Genomic DNA, 23,858 nt, shown 5'->3' on the forward strand with positions numbered 1-23,858 from the left:
CCAACGGCAAACGTAAAAGTTTATTAAGGATACAGACTATTATTGAGGACAGTGGTAAAATGGGGAAAAATACAAGGGTTTCCTGCAATTGCAGGCCAGTCACACACGCTATTGACACAGCTGTGTTGGTTTGATTGGCCTTCGTAGTTTTACTTTAATATGTACAGTCCTGTTCTTCCTCTCTCTCTCTCTCTCTCTCTCAGAACATCACTCTGCTGCTCCAGATCCAGTATTCTTTCCATCACAGGCCACAATCTTCACTTTGTCGACTTTCACCAGGTCCGTAACCTCCCGAAATTCCACATCATTCAAGACGAATGTCCACACATTGTCACAAAAGCGGTAGGTGTTGAGGGAACCTCTGAAGTTGACCCGGTTCCGCACACGGTTGGCCAGTGCAGTGTTGATGGCTTTATCAAACTGGAGCAGAACCTGAAGCGCAAGTTGAGGAGTGATCTGCTGTGTCTGAATCAGTTCATCAAGGCTCTCCTGAAGGCTGTTTCCCAGCGTGGTGTTTCTGTACAGTTGGTACGCCATAACAAACCGTCTTGAGTAGAGATCTTGTTAGACGATAGACAGATTCCAAAGGAAGTTTAGGCGGTCAAAAAAGCGCTGAGTAGTTCTAGTAGGCTGACTAGCGATCGCTAGTTAAATATGTAGTCATACGTGGAAGAAACCTCGGTATTCTTCTCGGTTTTTATCAGAGATAAACGTGAACGCCCGGTTCCACTGTTGTCTTGAAAAGAGCTCGGATGTCTATCGTCATCAAATCGCGTTCCGTTGTAGCACGCATGTGCACAGTACAAATCCATCGTCATTACTGTGCGACGACGACGGGTAACGTTACTGAGATGGCGAGCGGTAAAAAGACTGCTCTAATTTCATCTTTGGCGGATTATGCTACCGACTCAGACGAAGGTGGTATTAATAATATTATAATATGTCAAGATGATTGCGATATTTTAGTATGTGCTTGCCTTTTCCCGGGAGATACATTTGATTTCTGGATCGTCCAGAAGCTGCTAGCATCTAATGTTGAATAGCTTCTTAGCATTTCAGGAACATGCTACTTGAAATAAATAAGTTGCCACTTTGCTATGTTGTACTATGAATGACAACGAAACAAATTAATAGCATCCTATACATCTACAATATTTCAGTCATACACGTATTAACTGTTGAAGATGTCCAAACAGTGCCTGTTAACTACCTACCTTGGTCTTGTAATTTAGCTACAGTATTGTAATGAACGATAGTTACAGTGCCCAACCAACCCAAACCGTCTAAATTGAAGGACTTACATGTATTTGGCTTAGTGTTATTAGTTACCCAACTTTATTAGATGTCCCTATGTGAAAGATATTTGTTTCAAGGATTCTTGTAATAACATCTTACATTAGCCAGCGTTCTTACCTCCAAAAGGATTGTTGGAGGTAACGTTAACTATTAGAATAGAGAAATGTTATAGCCTAACTTCAACATCTCAAGCAGAGGTAGACCTACATTCTGACTAAAACGTTTTCTCTCTCTCTTTGTAATCATTAAGTTCATTGGTCGTCTATGCGTCCTTTGAATAAAGATGTCTTAAATTGTTATTTTATTGTTTAGTGTTGTTATTGTAGTGTAGAAGGAGTTCCTAGTTTGTGCTGCCATTTGTCCTCGTCTCACCCTTTGACAGTGCGACATTCGAAGTTTTTGCGAATCGCGCAGTGACCATGTTGAAAGTAAATTAGGCTCACCGTTTGTAAACATAGAGGATGTTGTTTTTCCAGATGAGGACCAGACCGGATTAGTATCTGCAGACTATAACGAAGTCAGCCAAATCGGTGACGGAGACGAGGTGGGATCAGGAAACGAAGAGAGCGAGGACAGTTCCAGAAATTCGGTGAGCTATTCTGACTTTTTCCACACTGTATTAGTTTCATCGGGTCAGTGCGCAAGTATGGCCTGGCCTCACTTGGACATTAAGCAGACTAGACACGTAAATTCACTTAAGATGTTTTCCTTCTTACATTGAATTAAAAACCAGACAGTGTGAAATCCGTGTATAAAACAAGTGGTTGTGCAGCTGGACACCTCAGTAGGCTCTCTGAGCACTAGACAAAGCCTCCTGTCATACCAGTCCCAAGACATCACCTATTCTCACCTTCATGCATTCTAAAGAATGCCGTGTCCCCGGCATCAGGCAGGATGGTGAGTCGTAGCCTAATCTAAAGTGCAGTAAGTGAGGTGGATGTGGAGTAATGTTGGGCATTTAACTCTGACATAAAGCACAACAAGAGACAATCTCTTTGTCCACATGTCAGCCTATTTCTCTGCACATCTACCATAAGCAGAACATTATTTCAAAGCAAATGGGTTCAAGCCTCAAAGAAGCAAGTCCCTTAATTTATCTAAATAGAGAAGTGTTGTATAAAGTGGTTCAGATCAGTTTAATAAATTACTTGTTGGGTTTTTCTCCGATGGCTGATCCGTCAGTCTGTGAAATACATCAGTCTCTCCTCAGGCATGACCTTGCCTGCATGTCAGTTATAGAACACTCTTAACGTGTGGCTGTGTGTGTGTGTGTGTGTGTGTGTGTGTGTGTGTGCATGTTTTAGCAATGTTAATGAATGGAAATGACAGGAGATGTATAATACAGCATACTACTACACCCAATGGTGCATTTCATTATTTTAACAGACTTGCAATGGGATGTTATGCCTTTGCTGTATATGTGTGATTTTTTTTTTTTTTGTCATGCCGTGTGTCTTGATGCGGGGAGTATGTGTAGACGGTGTAACATCTAATGCCATTTAAAGCTCATTCACTCACTCCTTATGTAGACGCCGTAACATCTAATGCCATTTAAAGCTCATTCACTCACTCCTTATGTAGACGCCGTAACATCTAATGCCATTTAAAGCTCATTCACTCACTCCTCACGGTCTCAATTAAGTGCAATGAGACACCAGCTCCTTGGGGCTTTTGCTCAGGGCTATTAGAAGGTGTTTTCACAGAATTTCAAAACATGCCATGTGAAACAAGGCTGCAGTTGCTCTTGTTATTATAGACACTATCACGGGTTCCCAAGCTTTTCAGCCCGCCCCTCAAACCCCCACCGGAAAGGTTTTTATTTGAAATGTAACTACTATTTTTTAATCTTTTGTTACAATTATGACTAAAATATGCTAGTTCTAGTATTAACATTTTTTATTTCTGAAAATCATCTCTCGCCCCCCGGGGGCTGCCGACCCGCACTTTGGGAACCAAGGCACTATATTATTTATTTCTAAATTTCAGATTCCAGGTCGTCTTTAGATTAGTGAACCAGAGTATTTTTTACAATGTGGCAGGTTGCATCCTATCTCCTTCCTCAATGCTTGCAGGACACCCCACCCCTGTTCTAATCTTTAATGTCCTATTCCAGTCAGAAAGTGCCAGTTGTTCTTCATTGATATCACAACTGATCTGTACAGAGACATACCCTAGATGGGGCTGCACACATTATAGTAGAACACCTCTGACTGAGGAAGACCTCCAAAACATTGCATTCCCTGGTTTGTCATCTGGTGACTAAATGGTTCTGTCATGACGGTTCCAAAAGATTATTACGGTGTCCATATTAGGACATCCTCAGGTGTCAGACTCAGGTTTCAGACATCATATGGAAAGGCATAAGGTCTTGGGTAAATCTAATATGAACACCGTACAGGTTTTCAAAGGGCTTAGGTACTCTACTTTTTGGCAGTGTTTTTTATTGTGCATATGACCACACCCACACCACACCCTAGTGAGCTTAATGACTACAGACCTGTCGCTCTTACATCACATGTGATGAAGACAATGGAGCAATTGGTCTTAGGTATGCTCAGACCCCAGGTACGCCATGCACTAGACCCGTTACAGTTTGCTTACCAGGAGAAAGTGGGCGTGGACGATGCCATCACTTATCTTCTACACAGGACACATTCCCACCTGGACAAGGGGAAAAGTGCTGTGAGAATCATGTTCTTTGATTTCTCAAGTGCTTTTAACACCATCCAGCCCCTCAGATTGGGAGACAAGCTCTTGCAGATGGGTGTGGACGCTCACCTGGTAACCTGGATTACAGATTACCTGACCGAGCGACCACAGTTCGTCAGACTGAAGAACTGTCTCTCTGACACTGTGATCTGCAGCACCGGAGCGCCACAGGGAACTGTGCTCTCTCCAGTCCTGTTCACCCTGTACACATCTGACTTCTGCTACAACACCGAGTCATGCCACATGCAGAAGTTTTCTGATGATACTGCAATTGTGGAGTGTATCAGGAACGGGCAGGAGGAGGAGTACAGGAGCCTGGTGGAGGACTTTGTGCAATGGTGCAAATTCAATCATCTCCAACTTAACACTTCAAAGACCAAGGAGATGGTGGTGGATTTCCGCAGGTCTAAGCCCACTCTGCTACCAGTCCACATTGATGGGGTCAATGTGGAGGTGGTTAGCACCTACAAGTATCTGGGTCTCCACCTGGACAATAAACTGGACTGGTCAGCCAACACTGATGCACTCTACAAGAAAGGGCAGAGCAGGCTGTACTTCCTGAGGAGGCTGCGGTCCTTCAATGTGTGCAGCAAGCTCCTCAGGATGTTCTACCAGTCTGTTGTTGCCAGCGTCCTCTTCTATGCAGTGGTATGTCGGGGAGGAAGCACAAAGAAGAAGGATGCGGGGCGACTTGACAGGCTGGTAAGGAAAGCTGGCTCTGTAGTGGGAGCTGAACTGGAGTGCATCACTTCAATATATGATAAAAGGACCCTGAACAAACTGATCAACATCTTGGACAATGAGTGTCACCCACTCCACAGCACTATTGTTAAGCAGAAGAGCCTGATCAGCTGGAGACTTCGCTCACTGCACAACTGACAGACTGAGAAAGTAATTTGTCCCCAGGGCCATTGAACTGTTCAATGCCTCACATAAGGGAAGAGGAGAGATAGACTTCTCTGCATAGTCTGTCTGTCTCTTCACCCCCTCCATGTTTGGATACTGTCTGTCCACTAGCCACTTTTACCACTGTCTTTATGCCTCACTGTTTGCGTGCTATATTAGCACATTAGCACATATGCATAACCCCCCCCCCCCTCCATGCCACAGCCGAACTGTGGCCACACTTATACATTTTCTTTAAATAGTTAAATATATAGATATATAGAAGTCCATAGGTGTCCCTGTGCACAAACCTTCAGTTGAACAGGTGCAGGTGAGGCAGGTAAGTATAATCCAAGAGTGAAAGATCAAAAATCACCGCACACTGATCACTGTAACTTAATATTTATTGTAGAACGAACAACGCGTTTCGCCTAGCGCTTCATCAGGTTCGCTCTGTACCATCCCCCCTTCCTTTCCACAGGTGAATAAATCAGGTAATGTCACATGACCTTGTTGGGAGATTAATTAGTTCATAATTTCATTAACAACATCAATATACTTCTTAAACAACACAGAATTAATAAGTTCACATACAACATCAGTAGTTAATAAATTCATAAAACACCTAAGAATTAGTTCATAGGTGACACCAGTAATTCATAAACACCTAATCATTTAGTACATAAGTTCATTAACAGCATCAATCAAATAACATCAGTAATTCAGTGATCAGTAATTCATCAATTTATAAAATCCACCTAATAATTTTGTTCATAAATTCAACAGTTTGTCATCATCAACAGTTCATCAGTTTATCAACACCTCTAACATTTAATTAATTCCACAACATCAAGATGTGCATAAGAAAGTACCTTATTAGTTTGAATATACCAAATAATTTTTACAAGCCAGTTATTCTGTTCACAAAAAAACACTCAAGTCTTGTTTTTCATTAAGTCCATATGGTTCGACTGTATTAAATTTGTGAATCCAGTAAGCCTCCCTTTTAAGCAATTGTTTTAGGTGGTGATTTGATAAAACAATTGCTTAAAAGGGAGGCTTACTGGAAAGGAAGGGGGGATGGTACAGAGCCAACCTGATGAAGCGCTAGGCGAAACGCGTTGTTCGTTCTACAATAAATATTAAGTTACAGTGATCAGTGTGCGGTGATTTTTGATCTTTCACTCTTGGAATATAGATATATAGACTTTACTTTACTTTATTTCTGCATTGTTGCACTGTTGGACTTACTCATTTGCACTATCACCATTGCACTACCACCATAACACTCATTCACACAGAGCACCTTACCATACCTTACTAGGCACAGAGAATGACAGGCTCAGTCCCTGCCTCAGTCATTGCAAGCGCCTCTGATTGATTAATCACCACTATGTGGATACTGTTTTTAGAATTGATTTAGATTAAGTAATAGTTAGTATAATTTGTATTTTAGTATATTTAGCATATTCTTTATCTTCTACTGTCCTTATTGCTTAGTTGTGTTTTTATATTATATACTTTAATTACTCTTTCTGCTGTTAAAGAATGTGTTTGTGTTGTCTGTATGCTGCTGAGACCTTGAATTTCCCCTGGGGATCAATAAAGTATCTATCTATCTATCTATCTATCTATCTATCTATCTAGAATGAGTTTCATGTCAATCACACAAGCGCTCATCCAATCTTGTTGATTGGCAGGTCATACCTGTTGCCAGCTTAGCGGAGACCAAGCCACCACTTGCTCTCTTGTCTGCACATAAGAGGCTTCACTGATGCTTTCAGTCTGATCTAATGCCTAAACAGTTCTGTTCTGTTCATTTGTCTCAGGTGCTATGCAAAAACACTGCAGCTGCTGCACTTAAGATTTAATAATGCACTAGCTGGTACATTTTAACTGGCATTTCTTCAGCCAAGCTAAGAACATTTACACAACTGTATGCTCAGGTTGCAGTGGTCTTGTACCTTGTATACCTGTACAGTATGTAGGATGAGTAGTGCGTTGTCATTTAAAGCCATGTCATGTCAACTTACTAACTGTATTCTGGCATGACCCCACCTCTACATCCCCCTCTACACGCACACACACACACACACACCCTCTTCACTTCTCACTGCACTGTCTCCGTATCTCAGTGTGTGTCGACTCGTCTATGGCACTTGGTTTGGTTGCCTGTCTGGCTGTGGTTGTCAGTGGAACTCCTCATGACTGGAGTTAGTCTAGCAGCTGCCTGTTTGGTCTCGAGAAGGCATTTGAGTCATCAGCACCTGTCGTCTTCTTTTTTGCTCTGTTCTAAGTCCATCTCTGCTTTCGGTCTCTCTCTCTCTCTTTCTCTCTCTCTCTCTCTCTCTCTGTTTGTTTTTTTTTTTTTTGTCAGTGATCTTATGATCGTTAACCTTGTCATCACAGATGCTGTTCTCATGACTCACCCCATGTGTCAGTTGACTCAGGCCTGCCCCCCCCCCCCCCCCCCCCCCCGTGATGCTGAGTTAACCCCCTGCATTCTTGTCTTTGTAGGAAGAGGAGGAGTCGGACACAGGGGGCGATGCAGATGACAGTAAGGTATTTGAAGCCCCCCCCCCCCCCCAACACACACACACACACACACACACACACACGTATCCTCATAAAATGTAGTGTTAGTTTTGTCTGTGTTCTACTTGCAGCTCATAGTCTATCACCCAAAAGAGGTTTTACCTGGTGTTTAGGAGAGACCTGGGTTAAGCTTCCCAAAGGGCTTAATGGTGCTACAAGAATTTTGAACTGTAAAGGGAGAGTCGTATGGATTCCTGCCTGTCTGTTATTATCAGGGTAGCATTATTGGAAGCGGGACCCAAACGTGTGTCTTACATGTTTTGTAAAACTCTCTTCTACGTGTTTAGATCTTTTTCCACTAGGGGGCACTGTTGGTTTACGTGGCTCATCACACCAATGGTCCACCTTTCTACTCTTTTCCTTCCACCCCACCAACCCACTCCACCGATGGGCAACTCTGCCTGGTTGTCCATGTATGTTGTCTATATGTTGTCTGTGTATCCTTAATAACCCCTCTCACTCACCCTGGGATGAGTTGAGGGCCTGTGGTGGAGACTGTGGTGTTGTGTTTCTCCAGTAGCCCGTGCCACGCCCTATGCACTGATTAGTGCTGTTTGAGTTGGAAGAGCTTGGCCTGTTTCTTGGGGCCCATTTCCTGCCATACGGAGCCAGGGACAGGCCCTTACTGACCTAAGGATGCCCTGACCTCCTCCTCCTCCTCCTCCTCGCCCTCCTCCTCCTCCTCCTCGCCCTTCTCCTCTTCTCAACTCTCTGCTCTCCTCCTTCTGTCTGTCACCTTCTGCTCTCTTCTAAACCTTATTTCTTCTCTCACTCTCTCCCCCTCCCTCCACATCCTTCATATTCATTTTCCTCTCATATTTCCCTTTTCACTCACTCCTCTATGCTTTCTCTCTTTCTCTCTCTCTCTCTCTCTTTCTCTCTCTCTCTCTCTCTCCGCTGCCCTTTGCTCTCCCATTCTTCTCTTTCTGTTTCCTCCTCCTCCCCCTCCTCCTCCTCCTCCTCCTCCTCCTCCTGCGTTGATCTCTGCCCATAGCCTGCCTGTGATCTGAGCCACTCCTCAGGCTAGTGAAGGAGAGAAAGAGGAATGCAATGGTGGCAGTGGCTCAGGAGGTCGAGGAGTCGTCCAGCAGCTGGAAGGTTGCTGGCTGGAGTCCAACTCCGCCTGACCCTGTCGAAGTGTCCTTAAGCAAGACACTTAGCCCCAGTGCTTCCTATGAACCTTGCATGGCACCCTAGTCTGGCTTTCACCAGACCAAGCTCAATCTTAAAAGAGAAAGAGATTGTGGTGTACGTACAGGCTTTGAGAGAGAGAGAGAGAGAGAGAAGAGAGAGAGAGAGAGAGAGGAGAGAGAGAGAGAGAGAGAGAGAGAGAGAGAGAGAGAGAGAGAGAGAGAGAGAGAGAGAGAGAGAGAGAGAGAGAGAGAGAGAGAAAAAATATGTACAGAGGGCAGAGCTCTGGAGGAGTAGTGCCTTTTGTGGCATGTCAGAGGGGGAGGGAAGAGAGGGATGAAGAGAGATGGAGGTGTAGCAGAGTACACAATTTGGAGGAGAGGCATCTAAATGATGGAGGGAATAAGAACAGAAAGGAAAAAGGGAGAGTGGTTGTGGGTGGGGAGGCATCAAAGCTGTTGCCCTGTCTCTTCAGTTCTGGGACTTGTGGTTCAACAGCTCCTCAAAGATTCCCTCTTAAGCACACAATAATTTATTGAGACACTTCACATAAAAGAAAATGGTACAGTGTGAAGAACGGGGACAAACTGTCTCAAGCCTGTTGTGCTCGATGCGTGTTCCTCTGGTGTGTGTGAACACGCCCTTGCATGTCTGTGGCTCACAGACACAGTGACTCTGAACAGTAATGATCTAAAAACACACACCCACAGCCTAGCAGATGAGCTCAGGAATCCAACTTCATACTTAACTGAATAGGTGTCAAACAAATGAAATGGTTTTGTAACTTCATACTTAACTGAATAGGTTAAAATCAAACAAACAAAATGCTTCTGTAACTTTATGCTTAACTGAATAGGCGTCAATCAAATAAACAAAATGCTTCTGTAACTTCATACTTAACTGAATAGGTGACAACATCATAGTTATTCACATGGATTCAAGTCTATTTACTCAAACCTGAGCAGCCAGTAGTACAGCCATAAATTGTCTGATTCAGTAAAAGTCTACTCAGAAAGTAGATGTTAGATGCTCACAAGCACATTCATATCTGTCTGGTATTTTGCAAACACTTATATCCCATGTCTTTACTCCCTACCTCCTGCCCATACATGTGATATGATCATAATTTAATAGTATTTTGTTGCAACTACTTGTCTTTGTTTTTCATAAAACCTTTGTAAACACATTTGGGGTGTGTATGTAAGACATTCAGCTTGACATACCTCATCTGCTTGACAGACTGATATTCCATTTATGTTGTTGATTATATACTGTCAGAGCAGCATGTTTAATGGAATTTTGTTTTAAGAAAACTTTCAATTTTGACCCTCAGTAATAAAAATTGGCCTTAATTAATTGTTAATTAATTAATAGTTGAATGTCACGTAATGTACCATGATTTAATGAACGTGGTTGTATTATTCACAATAGGACATTACACATTTTGTCTTTCATATAAAGGTATTATATGTAACATTTTATTTTGAAACATTCAAAAACTAACTGCAAACAACAGAATGTGAATTTTTTTTTTTGTCAAAATCACGTATCGTCTGCACTGCCCAGATATCTGCTAAAGATAGCATGCTAACCAGCAAGAGTGACTATGTCAGCTCTTATAATGCCACCATGTACCTCAAGAGACGTTGATACCACTGTGGCAATAACAGCAAGGCAAAGTAATGGGCACTGTCAAGAATGGCGTTACTAAACACTAGGATCAAATATGACCGTAAAATGGTTAGACCATCAACTAGCTCAACTAGCTATCAAGGCGTTGCCTCAAGACCTACAGGCATTTGACTGGCTTGACTAAGTTAATGTAACATATAAATATAAAAAGTTGATGGAGACATTAATGGACTTCAGTCTTTTTAGTTCTTCACTCCAGTTATTAACTCATTGAATGCCAAGCTGTTTTCGGAAGCTTTGTCCTAGAGTGTCAGCAATCTAGACCATTGTTGATGATTTTTGTACAGCCACAGCATATTCTGTGTTATAGCTATGAACACATACAATGGCTCGTTTAAAAGGTGAGACATTAAGCTCTCAGTGGGTGCAAACCGTGCATTTCTACACGCCTCTGTTCCTGAGAAATCCCAAGCTAAACAGCGGCTAGTTTCATCAAAATCACTCTTTTTTTCTAGAAATGGAGATATAACGTCTTTCATGAAATATTAAGTGTTGCCTGTAAACTTTCGGGGAAGTGATCAGCGAGACCTGGCGAGACTGCCACCTAGTGATAGACCCACGAAAATGGCCTGATTTTGAGATGACGTGCATGCGTCACTGATTTGACCGAAAGCGGCAACCGAGTTATGATAAAATGTCCAGATAAAATGTCCAGATTGTGCGTTTTCATGAGTTTTCGATCGTCATATATTTCATTTCTATTCATCACAAGAGTTCCCAAAATCACATAAGGTGTGTTAGAGTGTCTAGTTTCGTAATTAAAAAAAAAAAAGCTAAAGACGTAATATTACATTTTTGGCACTCAACGCATTGGAAAGGAAAAACGTAATATTACGTTTTTGGCACTCATTGAGTTAAAGAGTTACTAATCTTATACCCATCTTCAGTTGGTTAATGAGGATTACGGTCAGTTGTGCGTCAGTACGGTTGGGTGTAATACTGCTCCTGTGTAGCAGGGGCAGTTAAATGCCTTAAATACCTGTCCTGTGGTATGTGTGGAAGTGCCCCACCCTTGTATGGGAGACTTAAAGCTGGAGCTCTTTGTGTGTATGGCCTAACCTGACTCTCGCCAGATGAATTCCGTACCGCCTAGCTCCACTCACATCCATCTGGGATCGCTTCCGTTGAAAGTGATTTCAGCACCAGATTGGCTCTACCATACAATCAGGACGCAGGGCGGGAGTGTCTTAGTGTATTAGATGGCCTTGGTTGGTCCAATATTAGTGTTCAAGCTAGTGCCCTTCAGGGTCGAGGGGTAAGTCTAGAGGGTAAAAGCAGTTCTATGGATGGAATGCTTTTTGTGTGTGCATCTTTTCATCCTTAGCATCCAATCATCAAATTTTCCAGCGCTCCATGGTGGTGTGATTGTGAAAGAGTGTGTGTGTGTGTGTGTGTGTGTGTCTGTGTGTGTTTGGGGGGTGGGGTATGTCCAATCAGAGAAACTAATGTTTATAGCCTGTAGGTAGCAACAGTGAGAGTAAAACACACTAATCGCTCCTCTGGGGGAGGATCATAAGTCGCGCTGACGGCAGTACAGCTTCCTTAGTGTGCGGATGTGCAGATTCATTAATGCTCAGCCTTTTGTGTGGGCTCACCCACACAGGGACCTCAGGGATTTCCCTGCCCAATACATCTCTGGTGCTCAGCTTCCCATAGGTGTGCCGCAGGCGGCTGGAGGTTGGGCATGAGTGTGTCAGTACATGTGTCCTAATCGTTGTCAGAACTGTGAGTGTGTCAGAACTGTGAGTGTGTCAGTACTCTGGGTCCTTTAGTATGTGTTTTAGGACTGCATGTATGTGTCCTAAGTGTTTTCAGTACTGTGAGTGTGTCAGTACTGTGAGTGTGTCAGTACTCTAGTACGTGTGTTAGGACTGCATGTACTTGTGTCCTAAGTGTTTTCAGCGCTGTGAGTGTGTCAGTACTGTGAGTGTGTCAGTACTCTAGTACGTGTGTTAGGACTGCATGTACATGTGTCCTAAGTGTTGTCAGCGCTGTGTGTGTGGTAGGATGCAGTGGTGAATGGAGAGCTGGTGATGGATGGATGTGATGTCACTCCTCAGTGTTCACTAGTGCAGAGAAGTTGAAATGTTCTTTGAACCTTTTATATATATACACACACACACACACACACACACACACACACACACACAAACAAAAATGTGTGGTGTCTACTTGACGATTGGGTCTCATCCATCCAGTTCCTGGTTAATCGAAGGAAAAGCTACTTCATTCTCTTAGTTTTTTTTGTCTTATCAGACTCTGCGCGTGTGTGTGTGTATCTGCCAAATCCCATAACCATATTTGTGTATGCCACCCCCAGATGATTTAAACGCAGAGGAAAAATAGTTCAAAAAAAAGTTCAGTCGCAGTGCTGGTGGAAACCGTCTCTCCCTCCTTATGTTGGGTATAACAAGTGAAGAAGGAATGGGGTGCATTTCAGGCTGATGTCACAGCACAGGAACACTGGGCCAAATGAGGCTGGAGGAGAGTGCTGCAGTCCAGAGAAATGATGCTGTAAATTGAGACTGAGTGGCGTGTGAGGGCACAGTGGGGCGGTACTGAATGAACCACTCGAGGGAGGAGAACCAGGACAGGCTGCATTGGAGGAAACCGATTTGTCCAAAACATTCTGAGAAGTGTGTGTGTGTGTGTTGGGGCTGCAACTTGCAACAAAATATTTAGAAATCCTGTTGATGACTAGCTGGATAGTTTCAAAATGAAACCCTCAAGGATGAAACCCTTCATTCGTGTGACTAAATGAATCATAAACCATTCTATTCAGTGCATTAATGCATACCATTAATACATATCATAATTGATACATTAAAGTGACATGTTCAACACACAGGGCCGATTTCCGAACATAGATGGAGCCCTTGTGCTAGTCTAAAGGCTCTTTCTGTGTGGAGATCTCCAGTGACATTCTCCTGTGGTTGATGATAACCAGGCTTAATCCAAGTCTGGGGAACAGGCCCAGTATTGAACAAAGCAGTCTTCGACCAAAATTGCATTGCATTGCACAAGTTTGTGTTCAAGTGAGGAATAGCCTATGGCTCATTATCACAAGATTGGCATTTATCGACAAAGTTCTGTTCTGTCTGCTTTCGTAATTGTCTACATAATGGACATAGCATTGCTGTGGGCATTAATGATCAGTAGGAAGTGAAGAAATGTCTTTAAGCACGTCATGCAGTCAATTGCAGCTCATTGCAAACTTCACTATTGTGCTGTAATGTAAATTGTACTTAATTTGATTTGGGAACTGAAGTTAGCCAAGTCTCCTTTTGCAAAGCTGACATGTTTCCTCTTAAATAGCTGTATTCGGTTATTTAGTGATGAGGCAATGATAGGCTAATAAATCTTTTCCGGGTACAACTGCTTTCAAAGCCGCTCGGTTTTCTCCATAGACAGTAAAATAAACTTTTTTTTTCCGCTATTCAGTGTTGCCTTTAAGAAAATTGTCATCCTACTACTCACTTGTTGCCTCAACCTAATAAAATCCTATTTTTTGAAGCCTGCACGTAACCCTTGATTGTATCATCTGGCTGCACAGCTATAGTAATTGCTCTGTTAAAGTTAAGCGGTTTTGTTTTACTCTCAATAAAACAGAGGTGATGGTGACCAGGTTTAGAAGTTGCAAAAACTGGCTGGCTGTGCTAGTAAACGTTTTTTTGTTTTTTTTTTACCAAAAAGCTGTTGGGCCCGTGACATCGGACTTAACAACCCAATAGCAGATGAGCACATGCCTTGGTCAACTCTGCCTCTTTGCAGTGCAGCTGAAGAGATTTAAATATTTTGGATGATGCTTATGTTAACCTTCTGTCATTTTGCTGCAAAACAAATGACATCAGGAACTCTAGTTACTTCATAGCCTATTCCCGAGAGAACCCTTTTCTATGTCTAATGAGCTAGTTAATCCGTGCAAAAATCTGGTTAATGACGTAACTGACTAATTGTTAAATTAGATTCTTGATTAGATTAGACCCAAGATGCTTGAATTAGTTGGCTACAGTTTTTATAGTTGATTAAGTCGATTAGTTTTTGCAGCCCTAGTGTGTGTATGCATCCAAGTGTGTGTGTGTTTGTGTGGTTGTGTGTGTAGATGGATAGATAGATACTTTATTAATCTCCAGGGGAAATTCAAGACTGTGTGTGGTTGTGTCGGGGTTTTGTCCCAGGCTCTCTAAATCAGTCCTGTGGTGAACACGCAACACAATACACAGTGATTGACTGTCCTGGGAGCAGTCTGTGTGTGAAATCTGGGCAGTGCCCCTGAGGAAACACACACACTCAAAGGGTGCTGCCACATGCTGAGTTGGCAAGTTGGAATTCTGTTTGTGTGAAGATTACCATCACGATCGCAGAAAAACATTCACACCTGTAAAATAAAATGTAGAAACTCACATACTCATTCTTATACAAGTGCATAGAATTATGGTCACATGCCTGAATTCAGTAGCATTCAACCAGACATTCACACACACACACACACACACACACACACACACACAAAATACTTCAATACTTTGTTTTGGCTCTTTTCCTTTCTCCTGAGAACAATTCTTTGGATGTGCCCTTGCTGTTGCTAGGTAACCTGAGGGGGCAGTGGGACTTTGTGTGTGTGTGTGTGTGTGATGCCAGTGAATAGAGGCACTGTTTCTTTCTGCTGGACCTGCGCGGTGCCTGGTGTTGGCCAGGCCAGGCCAGCCCTTATCTGCACACAAGCCTTGCGCTTGGACAGGAAACGGCCAGGAAGCCGCAACACTCATTTTACACACCATCACCTCTGAGCTTATTAAATGCATATTATCATTTAATTGGAAAATGATTCCATCGTTGTAAATGACTAGGTAAAGGACACATGCACAGGCATGACATTAGCAAAGGATCAGTACCATCACTTTCCCTAATCCCCGTTGTGCCCAGATTAAGCGTGCAGGGTCTTTAATTGTTCCCTAATCCCTGTAGTACCCAGATTAAGCGTGCAGGGTCTTTAATCGTTGTTGTACTTGTTCACGTTTGGGCTTGTACACCCAGCGCTTTGGTCAGTCAGTGCAGCCAAGCCAGGATTTGGCCTCTCTGGTGGCGTGTACTTTACACCGAGAGACTCTTTTGTCTCCGAAACATGAAGTTTTTTTTGCAAATGTTAGTGAGTGTTAACAAAATACCAGATGGAAAATGGTTGCCTACGTGTTAGCTAGATAGTTAGCTTCCTGGCAAAGCATAGACAGGTAACTAAGCAACAACCCATTGTTGAACAAAACACAACCACAAAAGTTAAACTATTTTTAACTGTTAGCGCCAGGCGTCTCGTGTGGGTTTTTTTTTTCTGCTTGCTGTATGCTCAAATAAACACAAGGTGCGTGTTCCACAGAGAACCGATTAAAATCGGGCATCCAGAGAACCACCTTAGTGCCTCGCTCTCACACAGCCAGTTCCACAGACCTCAGACCAGTGTTTTCCTTTTGGATGTCTCTGGAGGCATTTGATGGCATTGCTGTGTGTGTGTGTTAGGGCTGTCACTTTTGTGAAAAAATCCTGTTCGATTCTTGACATTGTTCATTTAATCGATTGTAAATTCGATTTTTCATGTCTAAAGACGTTTCAATTTTCAACACCAAATATAGGACAATCCACGAACAACTAACAGGCATTAGGACGAACGTAAAGGGGGCGCTTGAAGACGCACAATGGCGTGAAGTTTCGTGCACAATGACAAACAGGAGTGCAACATTCTCGAAAAACAATAAGCAGAGTGGACTGCCATAACATCAGTGAAAAACATTACTGCAGGCTTCAACGTGGCTGCGTTTACAATTAGAAATGTTATACAAATTTCGCCTACGTAGAACTCACGACTGCACAGTTTGCATACCGCTTTGTCCTTCTCCATAGTTTGATATACCCAAACCCCGAAGTGCTTCCATATCGAACTCCTCAAGTTATTAGGGCCTATCACTCGTATCTCTCATGTCGCACAGGTTGATCGCGTTGTCCTCAACTTTTTGGCAAAACACCAGCAGCACAGCAGCCGATTGAAAAAGCTGTTTCCGGCTGTTTCCGGTTTTCTGCTTGTTCCTGAGTTTCGTTACATCCATCTTTTTCATTTGTTTAATTCGTTTAAAATTAATAGTGTACATATTTGGTTAAAATCTATTCCCTATTTTAGTTTTCGAAACTTGTGTTGGTTGGTCCAATCGATTGTGCAATCGATTTTCGAACGTAAAGTGACAGCCCTAGTGTGTGTGTGTGTGTGTGTGTGTGTGTGTGACACAGGTGCACTGGGTGTAAAGCAGAAGCAAATACCATAAAACGGTGCATGTCGATACACTAGACGTTACACTCCCACAGTTTATTGCATCCTTTCAGCCTCTTACGGCCATCAGCAGGCAGAACGTCTGGCGGCCGCAGCCTGGGAATAAAACTGTGGACCAGAGGAAGTAGTTCTAAGAATTTACACAGGGCAGGCACCCCAAACACCAGGCGGGGGAGAGGGGCAGGCACCCCAAACATCAGGATCAGGCAGGGGAGAGGGGCAGGCACCCCAAAAATCAGGATCAGGCAGGGGAGAGGGGCAGGCACCCCAAACATCAGGATCAGGCAGGGGAGAGGGGCAGGCACCCCAAACATCAGGATCATGTGGGGGCGCTTCAAGCATCAGCCGAGAGCGTCCACCCTAAACATCTAAAGCCGGGCAGACACTGCGTTTATTTATAGCTGCATACGATATGGAAATTGCATTACACATTTCAGTCGGGACACACTTGCTTTCCTCACACTGTACGTCCGACGACAAGACATGATAAAAAAATAAAAATCTGATGACTGAAATCCACTCGGATCAAACCCTTGTTAGAACATTAATTGTGGCATCTTCTGCTTGGACATTGTAAGCAGATAGGACAGGATTCCGACCTGATTAAAAAGTTTGTCAGATCTGACTGATGACTAATTGACCTTCACTGGCCCACAGGAGTGTCCTCCCCAGAGTGTGTGTGAACAGAACACCCCAAACATAAGATTAAGAGTACCCAGGATGAGTGAACATTTGGCAAGGGCACCCCAAACATTAGGGCAGGTTTCACACTCATGAGATAAGGGCATCCCAAACATTAAACGTACGTATGAATGGGCAGGTTGAGGGGGCTTCCTGAACCTTAGATTAATGACTATATGAACACATGCTCTAACTGACCAATTCTCTACCCCCCCCCCCCCACCCCCCTCTTTTGCCCTCTCTCCCTCTCGCATCTGTCTCACTCTATTTTTCCACTCTTTCTCTCCCTGTCACACTCTCTCTCTCTCTCTCTCTCTCTCTCTCTCTCTCTCTCTCTCTCTCTCTCTCTCTCTCTCTCTCTCTCTCTCTCTCTCTCTCTCTCTCTCTCTCTCTCTCTCTCTCTCTCTCTCTCTTTCTCTCTCTCTCTCCTTCCCTTTCCTCCCTTTATCTTTCTAACAGGAAATCTCAGAGGTGGAGAAGAGGGACCCGAATGAACTTGTAGGTGAGTGGCTGTTTTTTCTGTCTTTCACACACACACACTACAGTAGCCTAATGCCTGGTCACTTTACAGCTGGTGCTTGAGAGATATGTGTAGGCAGCCTCTATTTGTCGACTTGTAAAGACTTTGAGAGGCCGTTTCAACATCACCTCCATAGCTGGCAGTCTTGGTGTCTGTCAACAGCTTGTCAACGCTTCAGAACCCCCCCCCCACACCCCCTACACCCTCACCACCCCTACACCCTCACCCCCAGGTGCAATGTCTGTCTCCACAGAGCTTATCAGGGATCGTTATGTAGTCTGTCGTCAGTGTAAAATAGCATGATTATTTTCTTTGGCTGTGGATCTGTCAATTTGGCCTGTCGATTTCTCAGGTGTGCTGAGTGGCTTGGCCTGGCTTGGCTTGACCCACCCACACCCACACCCACACCCCCCCCCACACACACACACACACACACACACACACACACCAGCCCAGCATGAGTCAGTCATTAATCAGGACTTTACACAATACAGTCCAGGCGGGTCCTCACACCAACACCATAAAAGACAGGAAGTCACCTTGGCTGAATCAAAGGCCCTCTTGGAATATCAACACTCACACACCCAAAGTTTGTGTGTATGTGGGGGGGGGGGTTATGTATGTGTCTGACCGTTTGGTCATTCATATTAAGGTGTGTTTTTTTGTTGACTCATCAACAGTACTAAGACTAAGTAACAGTACCTGAACTGTGTTTAGGTAGTACCTCTATTGACACATTGATCAGAAAATAAGGTGTGTGTGTGTGTCTGTGTCTGTGTCTGATCCAGCAACATGTCACAGGATATGAGTGATGCAGGACGGGGTGTGTCTTCTATTCAGCTAAAAACTGTGTGTGTGCATGTGTGTTCTTGCGTGTGTGTGTTGAAGGGGATGTTTGGTATTTATGTAACTGATATTCTACCTCCTGAAGATTTGCCCCCCACTCACTCCTGCCCCAGTGGCAGCCCCCCGCGAGACCTCAGCAACGCTTCACACACCGCACAAGCATAGGCGTGTTGTTTATTTTTATTTTAGCCTTTATTTTCACGGATGACCGGAGTGCCAAATGGCCCAAACCGGAATCCGAAGGGCTCGTTGGCAAAGATCTGGAATGTTCCACTTTGTCTTTGTTATTGTGCTGCTACTGCTGCTGCCGTTCGCTGGTGTTCCCTTCGATGTCTTGTTAAAATGTCAGCGGCTTTGTGCAAAAGGTCTCACGCGAGCTGCTTAAAGATGGGCTTTGTACATGACACACAAAGACTGCGCTGATTTGGGCTTTTCTTCAGGTCTTCCCCCTTCCATCCTCCCATCTTTTCCTCTGGCTGGCTCTGGCGGGCTGGCTGGGGGCGTGAGTGAACAGTGCCGCCAGTCATCCTCTCGTCTCGTCTCGTCTCGTCTCCTCTGTCAGGCCCTCTATGGCCTCTCTGTTGTTGTTGTGCGGCTCACCAGCCAGGCCGTCCGTCCGTCTCTGAGGACATGAAGCCGACGCCTGCCCGCCCGGAACATGCCAGCCGCCTGAGTCAGAAAGCTTATAGCCGGAGCCCCTGAAAAACACTTACGGAGTTGGAAGGTCGAGCAGAGCTCTGCCCCCTAGATGGCTCGCATCCATCTGCAGGGAGCCAATGCACGCGCAAGCATTAGTCAGTTAGTAAGCATACTCAGAGAGTATACAGTTTTACCTCAATATCATGGCCCCCTTCAGAAATGTAGTAGTTGCTCAAAGCGAGAAGCGTTGGCCCTTCATCTGCGTTGGTTTTGAACGTTTCAGGTTGAAATGGTCTATATGAGCCAGTTTCCTGATGCGGGTGAGTCTTAATGACTTTGCGCTTGCTTTGCACTTTCCTGCTGTTCTAGTCTGGTCATCAGGGGTGCAGTCGTGGCCTACTGGTTAGCGCTTCGGACTTGTAACCGGAGGGTTGCCGATTTGAACCTCGATCAGTAGGAACGGCTGAAGTGCCCTTGAGCAAGGCACCTAACCCCTCACTGCTCCCCAAGCGCCGCTGTAGCAGGCAGCTCACTGCGCCGGGATTAGTGTGTGCTTCACCTCACTGTGTGTTCACTGTGTGCTGAGTGTGTTTCACTAATTCACGGATTGGGATAAATGCAGAGACCAAATTTCCCTCACAGGATCAAAAGAGTATATATACTTATACTTATACTTATACTTATACGTATCACCAAGAACAGGGGCCTCTCAGGAAGCTACCAGCATTAGCCGCCCCTAGAAAGCGAACAGCCTTGGGCAACCTCAGGAAGCAGCTTTATAAAGCTTCAGCAGAACAGCTTATGCTCATCAGGAAGCTACTGTTAAAGAAAACAGACACACACACACACACACACACACACACACACAAAAACAAACAAGCAATCACATAAACAAACAATGCATTGGGCCTTCAGAAAGCTCTTGCAGCATGGCCCAATCAGATGAGTGCCCGTATAAAGTCTTCCTTCAGAGTCTCTGGTGGAGCCCTCTGCGTCCCAGCGCGGCCCCACCCTGACGTGCTGTCGTCCTGCCAGAGGGACGTCGAGTGGGCCAGAAGCGAGGGAGGGTGAGCAGGATGGAGGGAGGGAGGGAGGGATGGTGAAGGAGGGAGGGAGGGTGAGGGGGGTGACTCATGCATGTGTATCTGCATGCTCTGCTCAAACACGCTGGATCTGGGATGGGCTAGCCAAAAATAAGCTTACTCTGTACTTCCTGTGCTTCCATTCCAGCATTGCCATACAGGGATGGGCAGCATTTATGATGCATGGATTTAAAATACAAAATAGTATGCTGTCATTTGTATTTTATTGGCTTGAAGAAAATTACTTTGCATTTTGTATTACAATACTTTATAGGTGTGTAGTTTATAAGGTTTTGTAGTTTAAAAATACTGCCAAATATTTTTGGCAAAACTAATACTTTTGCTGATGGGTTGACGATGCAGCCTCTGACTGGTGCTGACTTAGTAATTTGCCCAGACTTGTTCCGAATATTGAGATTCAGGAAGATGATCCAGTCACGCACACAATACACTCCCTCTCATACCAACCTCAAGTGTCTTGAGAACTTTAATTATCCAATCGGAACACATGGAACTCGTTATGTGCTGGCCCTGCAATATTGCTCAAATAGGTGCACCATGTATCACCTAAAGCAACACCATGAGAAATTCATATCTTTGTACTGTATTTTGTAGTTTATGTTGCTGCTGCCAGTGGAAGTGTGTTATGGAAGTTCATGTTGGGTAAATGAGCCAGGACACTCTGGCAATCTGGCAGGCATTGACATGTTCATGTTTTATGTTTTTAGTGTTGTAACGTAACCTGCGTTGCCTGTGCCTCTCCTTGCTGGGGCCATAGAATCTGATCACACTCGTGTTTTAGTGACTTAATGCTTTCTTAGTGCATAATGGCAGCAGAAGTACGGTAGTTTGTGATTGTGCATAATGGCAGCAGAAGTACGGTAGTTTGTGATTGTGCGTAATGGCAGCAGAAGTACGGTAGTTTGTGATTGTGCATAATGGCAGCAGAAGTACGGTAGTTTGTGATGGTGCATAATGGCAGCAGAAGTACGGTAGTTTGTGATTGTGCATAATGGCAGCAGAAGTACGGTAGTTTGTGATTGTGCCTAATGGCAGCAGAAGTACGGTAGTTTGTGATTGTGCATAATGGCAGCAGAAGTACGGTAGTTTGTGATTGTGCATAATGGCAGCAGAAGTACGGTAGTTTGTGATTGTGCATAATGGCAGCAGAAGTACGGTAGTTTGTGATTGTGCATAATGGCAGCAGAAGTACGGTAGTTTGTGATTGTGGTAGTTTGTTCTCTTACGGTCCCATTGTGCCAATGATTAGGAGCTCCTGCCCCTAGGAACCAGTCTCGTCCAATCCCATGGCCCCTAGGAACCAGTCCTGTCCAATCCCATGGCCCCTAGGAACCAGTCCTGTCCAATCCCATGGCCCCTAGGAACCAGTCCTGTCCAATCCCATGGCTCTTGGGTGTCTACAGGGCACTGGAGCGCTCAGGATGTGGGCAGACATTTATATAGACCCTTTCAGCAGCATAACCAAGCATGGGCGTTCCTACGGCATTTCCAGTGGCACAGAAAGCATGAGATAATATAAGATATACTTTATTGTCCCTCAAGGAGAAATGTGTCTTGGGCTGTGGTAGTGGTGGTAGTGTAGTGGTTAAGGAGCTGGGCTAGCCTGCAGTAGCCTGTAGGGCGGTGGTAGTGTAGTGGATAAGGAGCTGGGCTAGTGTGCAGTAGCCTGTAGGGTGGTGGTAGTGTAGTGGTTAAGGAGCTGGGCTAGCCTGCAGTAGCCTGAAAGTTGTCGGTTCAATTCCCGGCTTCCACCGTTGTGCCCTTGAGCAAGGCACTTAACCCCAAGTTGCTCCGGGGACAATGTGATCCCTTGTAATATAGCTGACATATGTAAGTCACTTTGGTCAAGAAGTGTCTGCTAAATGTAATGTAATGTAATGTAATGTAAATGTAAAGTGCCTTCTCTGTAAACAGCAATCACATACATGCAGGACAACAATCACATACAAGCAGGACATGGCTCTGATACAGGGAGAAAAAAGCCCTTAAATTAAAAAAAGGAAAAATAGATTTCTAAAATGTATGTTTCCTTCCTTCCCTTGTTTTTATTCAGTAGAGCCACCGACGTAGGGAGAAAGGACTTAAAACTCTTATAGCTAATGGCCCTAAACCGCTTCCCTGATGGCAGTAGCTCGTATTCGGCATAGGGATGTCCCGGTCCAGCTTTTTGCACTACTGATTCGATACCGATATTGTAGCTTTTAGCATCGGCCGATACCGATACCAGCCGATGCTTCCAAGCATGTATTAAAGATTAAAGATATTTACTTATTTTGTTGTTATACTCATGTTGAAAAGGGTTTTACTCTTAAGAACAACTAGCCAACTTAATTAGGTTAGTTTGAATAATCCACAGTGGTTGGTAATGAGAAGCTGACCTGTTTATTCTTAACAGGGTTAAATAAACACAAAATAATAAATAGTCAATTAACCACACAAACTGAATTGGCATCAGTGCTCTGCTCTTGAACAACAAGAGTGTAAACCAAGGCTTAAAAAGCCATCAGTGCAAACAATATTGTAAACTGTATGAAAAAAGCAAAACACACAGAAAAGCTGAGTAGAAAATAAATAGTCAATTAACCACACAAACTGAATTGGCATAAGTGCTCTGCTCAAGAGTGTAAACCAAGGCTTAAAAAAGCCATCAGTGTAAACAATATAAAAGCAACACACACAAAACCTGAGTAGAAAATAGTCAAATTACCACACACACACACAGAATTGGCTATAACAACCCAAATAACTGTCACGCCTTCTACAGTATTGCTATCTCCTCCACACTTTACTGCTCCATCTCCATACTCCCTTCAATTTCTACTGTTTGCCCCGGCTGCAGTCTGAGCATGATGGGGAGATTCTTCTTCACAAAGGTGATCATTTCAACATGCTCAGGTGTCAGCCTGCTCCTGTGCTCATCAATGATAAGTGAGACTGCGCTAAAAAGCCTCTCACTGTTTTAAAAGCGAAACTGATGCCACAACTGGTCTGGGTTTGCTGAAGTAACCTAGGCTTCAGGCTGCATTTATTACAGAAAATCAAGCAACATAGCACGTAGGCCTATCTACTCTATTTAGAGACAGGAGCTTAAGTTTACCGCGACAACAGCTGTCACTAATTCACATCGTCGTAGGCTGCGCCGATGCACAGACTAAACGGTAAAAAAAAGTTATGATTGCCTACTGGAAGCTTCTACCCTTTTGGATGTGTAGAGTTGTAGGCCTAGGTGCACTTAGTTGTTAGCGATTGACCAGGTTGCTTTTTGAAATGAAATGCGTTTGTTAGGCTAGCCGATTGTAAAAATAGGGAAATTAAAATGCGTGCTGTGCCTATACATTACACAAACAATCTTAAATCGCAAAGATAACAGTCGTTAGACAGACAAAGCTGTCAGCAGCAACATGCATAAGAGCCTTAATAGTAAGAGGGCCTCACGGGCGGTCGC

General features: G+C 44.0%; 2 protein-coding genes across 4 annotated transcripts in view; one reads left to right on the forward strand and one right to left on the reverse strand.

The window, feature by feature from the left end:
- Positions 1-776, reverse strand: gtf2a2 (general transcription factor IIA, 2). The gene has a single exon (XM_042086857.1). It carries the CDS (start codon positions 535-537, stop codon positions 208-210), a length of 330 nt encoding a protein of 109 aa, XP_041942791.1. The 5' UTR covers positions 538-776; the 3' UTR covers positions 1-207.
- Positions 777-781: 5 nt separating this feature from the next.
- Positions 782-23,858, forward strand: part of LOC121705666 (SAP30 binding protein) — a 33,552-nt gene continuing 10,475 nt past the window's right edge. For 2 of the 3 annotated variants that reach the window (XM_042086814.1, XM_042086815.1), the window contains exons 1-4: positions 814-921; positions 1,773-1,885; positions 7,408-7,452; positions 17,765-17,807. In XM_042086814.1, the coding sequence (XP_041942748.1) occupies positions 852-921; positions 1,773-1,885; positions 7,408-7,452; positions 17,765-17,807 (271 nt within the window). In that variant the 5' untranslated portion in view covers positions 814-851. Of the gene's footprint in view, positions 922-1,772; positions 1,886-7,407; positions 7,453-17,764; positions 17,808-23,858 lie in introns of all 3 variants that reach the window. The other variant, XM_042086816.1, reaches the window with a different exon arrangement.

Source organism: Alosa sapidissima, chromosome 3, assembly GCF_018492685.1.
Source record: "Alosa sapidissima isolate fAloSap1 chromosome 3, fAloSap1.pri, whole genome shotgun sequence".
NCBI lineage: Eukaryota > Metazoa > Chordata > Actinopteri > Clupeiformes > Clupeidae > Alosa > Alosa sapidissima.

Excerpts from the sequence above, each read along its gene's own strand:
- gtf2a2 (XM_042086857.1), bottom strand. The coding sequence starts at position 537 with ATGGCGTACCAACTGTACAGAAACACCACGCTGGGAAACAGCCTTCAG.